This window comes from Lolium rigidum, chromosome 6, assembly GCF_022539505.1.
Source record: "Lolium rigidum isolate FL_2022 chromosome 6, APGP_CSIRO_Lrig_0.1, whole genome shotgun sequence".
Classification (NCBI taxonomy): domain Eukaryota; kingdom Viridiplantae; phylum Streptophyta; class Magnoliopsida; order Poales; family Poaceae; genus Lolium; species Lolium rigidum.
The window spans coordinates 13,328,799-13,335,227 of record NC_061513.1 but is presented as its reverse complement, the minus strand read 5'-3'; the positions used below and the strand labels follow the sequence as shown (position 1 = coordinate 13,335,227).

Sequence of the window (6,429 nt, the reverse complement as noted above, 5' to 3'; positions counted from 1 at the left end):
ATGAGCTGCTTGAACGCCGGCGTGCAGGTGTTGTAGATCCAAAGCTTGACGACGAACTGGGTGCGGCGCCATTCGCGATCTCCTTCGTGGTTGTCGAAGTCGGCGGCGATGTGGTCCTCGACGCCGTGGAGACCGATGGCGAGCTCCATGTCTTGACGCCACATGGAGTAGTTGACGCCGGCGAGGTCGAGCTTGTGGTGGACGTAGAAGCCGATGTTGAGGCCGGCGAGGTAATTGACGCGGGCCTCGGGAGATAGGGTGGAGAGGTTGGGTAGAGGGACAGAGTCCGTAGAGAGGGAGGAGGAGGTTTGGGAGGCGGCCGGCGAGGAGGAGGCGACAGCCATGGCGGAAGCGGTGGAGGATCGTTATCCTGATAACATGAAAGAGTAATAATCAACTGTATGTATGCATACTATATTCATCCTCGTGGGGGTTCAGATATATAGGAGAGTTACACACGAGGGGAGAGAGGAGAGTACAGTTGAGATCCATCTAGATAGGATCATGCACAACGTGCGATCATGCACAACGTGTGGGAGAGGTAGAGAGAATAGCTGATGTAGAATCGGTCTTCAGTGGAGTCCGTTATCACATGTCTAACACAAATAACCCTTCATTAAATGTGCTACCTCCTACGATGTTCTATGACTTTTAATTAAGGCAAATGAGCTAGGTCATGACCTTAAGCATGTCATAGTCTGCTGGAAGTAGCCCATATATATTGTGCATAGGCGTGGGGTTTAGGATGGGAAGCAATGTTGCATTTATTAGTTTTCCTCTTCGAGCAATGAAAAATCAATTAATCATTCTGCCAGCGCTGAAACGTTTTTTAATCACCTACAAGAAGCGCAATTTGCAATGGTACGAAACCTATGCACAAAAGTAGAAGAACACTTCCGTACTACGGTTTACATACCTGATGCGGCCGCTAGTTTTCTTGGAATTCATGGTATTTTCGGTATCTTGCCGATTTTGCTGGAAGCGGACCATATTTGAACTAGACGTCAAGTTTCGCTTGTTCCAGATTTGTTTACAAAAATCATTTTTAATACCACAATATGTTGTTTTATCACAGATACGATGTTGATTTTGTGCGGTTCCGCATGAGTGGGGGAAAAATAAGCTCAATATGATGACACTATGCAAAGACAAGGCACTCAGCAAAGGGTGACGCCATCAAGGTTGCCATCAAATGGAGAGAGGGGGCCACTTATTCTATGTGTTTGCCGAGTGTTAAATTGTGACACCCGGTAAAGACCACCTTATTTACCCGTTGTCTGATTTTGGCACTAGGATGAGTTAAATTGTGACACCCGGTAAAGACCACTGGGAATTGTTCAATTCTTATAACCACTGGGTCTTTTTTCACGTGTACGTGCAGTTTGAAATTAACCCAAGAGTTAAGAGAAGATAGTTCATCGGGAGAGTCGAGAGGCATGCATGCTTGATGAAACCAACAAACAAAACTAGTTCATCGGAAGGAATGAACAAACGGCTCCTTGAAGCAGCTATACGTGGTGACTCCACGTCAATGTATGCCATGGCTGCACTGGACCGAAGCATTCTTCTTGGAAAAACTCCGCAGGGGAACACCTGCCTCCACATATCCTCCATGCATGGTCACCAGGGATTCTGCAAGGATGTGGTGGAACTAGAACAGTCTCTCCTGGCCGCCATAAATTTGTCTGGAGAGACACCACTTACCTCTGCAGTGAGGTATGGTCAAGTCTCCGTGGCTTCGTGTCTACTGGGAAGCTGCTGTCAGCCAGCTTTCAGACAAGCAATCTTGCAACAAGACATCTATGGATTTAATGCACTGCACCATGCCATTCGCAATGGCCACAAGGATCTTGCACTGGAGTTGATAGAAGCAGAGCCTGCGTTGTCCCAAGCTGTCACCAAGCACAATGAGTCGCCCTTGTTTTTCGCAGTGGCGAGAAAGTTTACACATATTTATGAGAAACTAATGCAAAATCCAGATTGTGCTTATTCGGGAGGACAATACCGTGAAAATTGTCTGCATGCTGCTGTTAAACATGGCGATCAAGGTGAGATATAATACATGGAGTGCAAATTTACATTCATGCTGAATTTGTTACAGTGCCATTTCACGCAGCTAACAGTGGTTCGTTTCTAGAAATTGTTAGAATGATTATGGAGAAACGTCCTGAATTGGCCAGAGAATTTGATAATGAATCATCTTCTCCAGTAACATGTGCTGCACTTTATGGCAAAATTGATATGTTACAAGTAATGCTGGAACATGATTCAACTCTAGGGTATCAAATATTCGGCAACGGTAATTCTCTCCTCGGTGCTGCCGCATATCGAGGTCAAGTTGCTGCTGCTCGAGAGATTTTGAAACACTGTCCCGATGCTCCTTATAACAGCCCCAACAATGGTGAGACATTCCTTCATGTAGCTGTAGAAAATGAACATGCAGAATTCGTTGAGTTTGTACTCAAGACACCGCTACTTCGCAAAGTTGTTAACATGCAAACCAGCAATGGTAGAACCGCTCTGCATTATGCGGTCAACAAGTGCAATCCTAGAATTGTGGTAGCTTTGTTGTCTCACGAGGATATAGATGCAACAGTGCAAGACATCAGTGGTAATTCAGCATCTTGGGATCTGTCTGCAGTCATGGAGAATGCCAAGACTTTAAACTGGGTACATTACTTCCTCATGTTACAAATAATATCGATCATGCATATAGACGGATTTACAAATAAGGCAAAATGATTTACTGTTTTTGTAACTCTTGTCAACCAACACAACCCGGTTGGCTGCTGTTAGCTTAAACAAATAAACAGTACGAAACATTTTTAGGCTTTAGCTCGCCTGAATAATATTTTAGTAACTGCGATTCAAGTGCAGTTAAATATCTGTAATTACAAAATGCTCTTAAAATTGTTGTACATACATTTAAATGCAATTAAATATCTATTTTGCTAGATATCAGGACTGTATTTTTTTCCAACTTCGGTCGATTCTTTACCATACAAATCTTTCATGATTCGTGCTCCAACCTAGGCAGAGGTAGCGGTATTGTGTAATTGTGCTTATCTTTCATTGATCATTGTAGGTGTCAATATATACAGCGATGTATAACGTGTTACAACCTAGGCAGAGGGCGCGCAGATCGTGACAGTGTGAGAGTGAGCATTGACCAAGCACTGGCATTGACAAATCATTCTCTTGTTTTAGTCACCACTTTTTTTTTACAGAACCTCGTCAGAGGGCGGGGAGGTCCCGCATTGCATTATAGGAAGAGGGAAATTGATCCAGTTAATAAAGAAAACTGGACCCAAAAATCATACAAAGCACGGTTAATTAAGGAAAACCGGCGAAAACACCGCACGCCTGACTAGCAATTAGGGAACATCGTCTGAGCCAGATACAAGTGTCCCTAGACCCAAGACCATCGGAAACACCTCATACCCAACCAAGCCAATCTCCGCTACCTCAAGAGCACTCACACAACAAGAAGAGTGCTTGCGCCTAACCTTAAGAAGATATGGACTAAACATTAGCCTGAACCAACTCACGAACTGCCTGGATTGCCATAGCAGAGGCAGCATTCTTGCATAACCGCAGATAAGGCTTTATCTTCTCTTGCACATCTTCCTCGGAGCCTTTCCTTGGGGTTGGTCCCTTTGGAAAATCTCCAAAGGACTTTTCAACCTATATTCAGCCCGCTTGGCCGTCGGGATGTTGCAATCTTTGTTCTTCTTATCTAGACGTCCACTCTGCCTCCCGACACAAGTGGAGTCTCCTTCAAACTGCACATGAATCGGTGCATCGAGCAACGAGTGCGGCGCAGTGGAATTGAAGCTGCTCCAGAACGCATCCAGATTTGTAGACGAAGACGAGCCAAGCGGCAGACCAATGCCCCCAAACGAAGAGTCGGGCTCAGAACCCATCAGGCTCTGATGGCCACCTGGTGTTGTCTCCACCAGAGGGAAAACCAAGGGGAAAACCAGTATTTTAGTCACCACTTACTCTCTTTTACTCTCAGTTCATCTGAATCGATAGTTTAGGGCAGACACTAAGTAGGTTCAGCCACATATAGATTGGAATCAAAATACTGGGGATGCTGACCACAGATCAAAATACTGGGCAACTATTGATGAAACAAAAAATCTGATCAAGATTCAAGAAGTCGCAGGCCTTCTGCATTAAACACGAAAGAAGGGAGAGCAGTATGGTAGGTGATTTCTTAGTTAAGTTAGCCAGATCAGCGGGCAGCTGCATCTGGACTAGCTCCTTGCCTGACCCATTACGGGATCTTGTAACACATGACGCTTCCGCGACTGCTACCAGTTAATATAAAGCTCACTTTACTACAAAAAAAAAAAAGCTTGGTATCAGACTACCTGTAGGGAGAGTTTACCAAATGACACGTGGGAGGTAGGTGAGGAATGTTTGAGTCTAGATCCATATTATTTCAAATATGAGTTATTCATGTTGCGTATTCAGTGTAATAAACCCCACTTTTCTTTGATTATTTCATCGTTTTGCCGGGAAGCAGTATGGGCCCCCTATACTGTCTATTGTTTAAATGAAGTTGTTTTGCAAGTGTGACGTTTTGGAGGCCGAGCTACATGTAGCTTTTTATTTTCAAACTTTCATAACTCGTATTCAAAGTTTCAAAAATATCCGAAATAAAATTCTAGATGTAGCCAATGTTGTATTCTACAATGATGTGAAATATCAACACAAACTGATTTGTATTATAGGCTACACGAAATTGACAAAATCTGACAAATTTTATAGTCTTGAAATGTGCACTATTCACAATAAAATTTGTCAGAATTTGTCGTTTATGTGTAGCCAATAATATGAAGTAGTTTGTATTGAGATTTTACACCATTGTAGTATACATCATAAGCTATCTCTAGAATTTTGTTTCATTTTTTCAAAAACTTTGAAATACAAATTCCAAGTGTTTGCAAATAAAGGGCTACGCGTAGCTCGGCCTCCATTTTAAGTTTTCCATTGTTTTGCTTGATATGTGCACCATGAAGGTCCCAAAAATAGATAACATTAAGGTGTATATCATGATTAAAAAAAAGGTCAGAGTTTTCTTGTTGCACATATATGAACTAAGTAAACTACTATGAATTACACTGTTAATTTACATAGTAGAACATCTCTTTTTATGAATTATACACTATGAGCTTCATCTGTACCTAATTCCTTTAGATTTATGCAGAATGAAGTGATCATGCTTATGTCTAGAGCTTGTCCACAAGATGCTCCCAGTCTACATAATCTTCAAGTGCAAGCCAAGCAAAAGACGACTTACGCCTCAAGGAAGGATGCAAAGTCACTAACTCAAACATACACAACCAACACCTCATTGGTGGCAATCCTCATCGCAACAATCACCTTCGCCGCTGCCTTCACGCTTCCTGGAGGATACAGCAACGATGCTGGAACTGAGGGACTTCCTATCATGTCTAAGAAGTTTGCATTTCATGTGTTCTTGATATCCGACACCTTAGCAATGTGTTCATCGTTCGCCGTCGCCTTCATATGCATCATAGCAAGGTGGGAGGATTACGAATTCTTGATCTATTACAGATCCTTTACTAAGAAGCTCATGTGGTTTGCATACGTGGCAACAACTACGGCATTTTCAACTGGTTTATACACGGTGTTGGTTCCTCGCCTCCAGTGGTTGGGTATCCTAATTTGTGTCATGGTGGCTTTGTTGCCCATTCTCACTAAGCTGTTGGGTGAATGGCCGGTCTTGAAGCTCAGAGTTCGGCTGGGTAAAAGTTTTAACTCGGATCTCCTTGATATGGTGTGACCTCAGCGATTTATCTTATGGTTCTGCTTTCTAATATTATTTTTAAGTTCTCTGTAATGGACATTGATTGGCTGCTTATATTGTATTACTAACGCATCAGAAAAAAAAGTGTAGTGTTAATTCTTGTATTTCAATCATTTTGTATTGTTAAATAACTGGGGAAAAACATTGTACTGCTATTCTTCTATTCTTTTCAAACTTGGGACAAGATATTGTTCTGTTATTCTTACATTCCGCTCAAAATTGATAGTAATTCCATTCCTCTATATATGATTCATGCCACAGCAATGGCAATCACCATGGGCTATTAGAATTTGCACTTCTGCTTCGGTGCTCCTCCCATGGCAAAATTCTAGACGCGTTAAACATAACAACGGTGGAGATCTTCCCATATTTGTTCGTACACGGGGCACGATCGTAATTTCAGTGTAGGTGCACCGTTCGTACAACCATGTATAGATCCGTATGGCTCGCGTTGTGTTGCACCTCGTTTTTATATGTATCTACGGTCACGTGTGTGTGCCGAAATAGAAAGGTCATATAAAGATTTTGCTCGCGTGACCATTTTTTTCTTACATGACGCACACTTACCGTATCAACATAGACGGGTATAC

At 42.6% G+C, this 6,429-nt stretch overlaps 1 protein-coding gene across 1 annotated transcript; it reads left to right on the top strand.

Moving 5' to 3' along the window:
* Positions 1–1,483: 1,483 nt before the first annotated feature.
* LOC124660038 (ankyrin repeat-containing protein NPR4-like) lies at positions 1,484–5,815 on the top strand. The gene is made up of 3 exons (XM_047197837.1): positions 1,484–2,048; positions 2,138–2,670; positions 5,216–5,815. Exons 1-3 carry the CDS (start codon positions 1,484–1,486, stop codon positions 5,813–5,815), a joined length of 1,698 nt encoding a protein of 565 aa, XP_047053793.1.
* Positions 5,816–6,429: the final 614 nt, after the last annotated feature.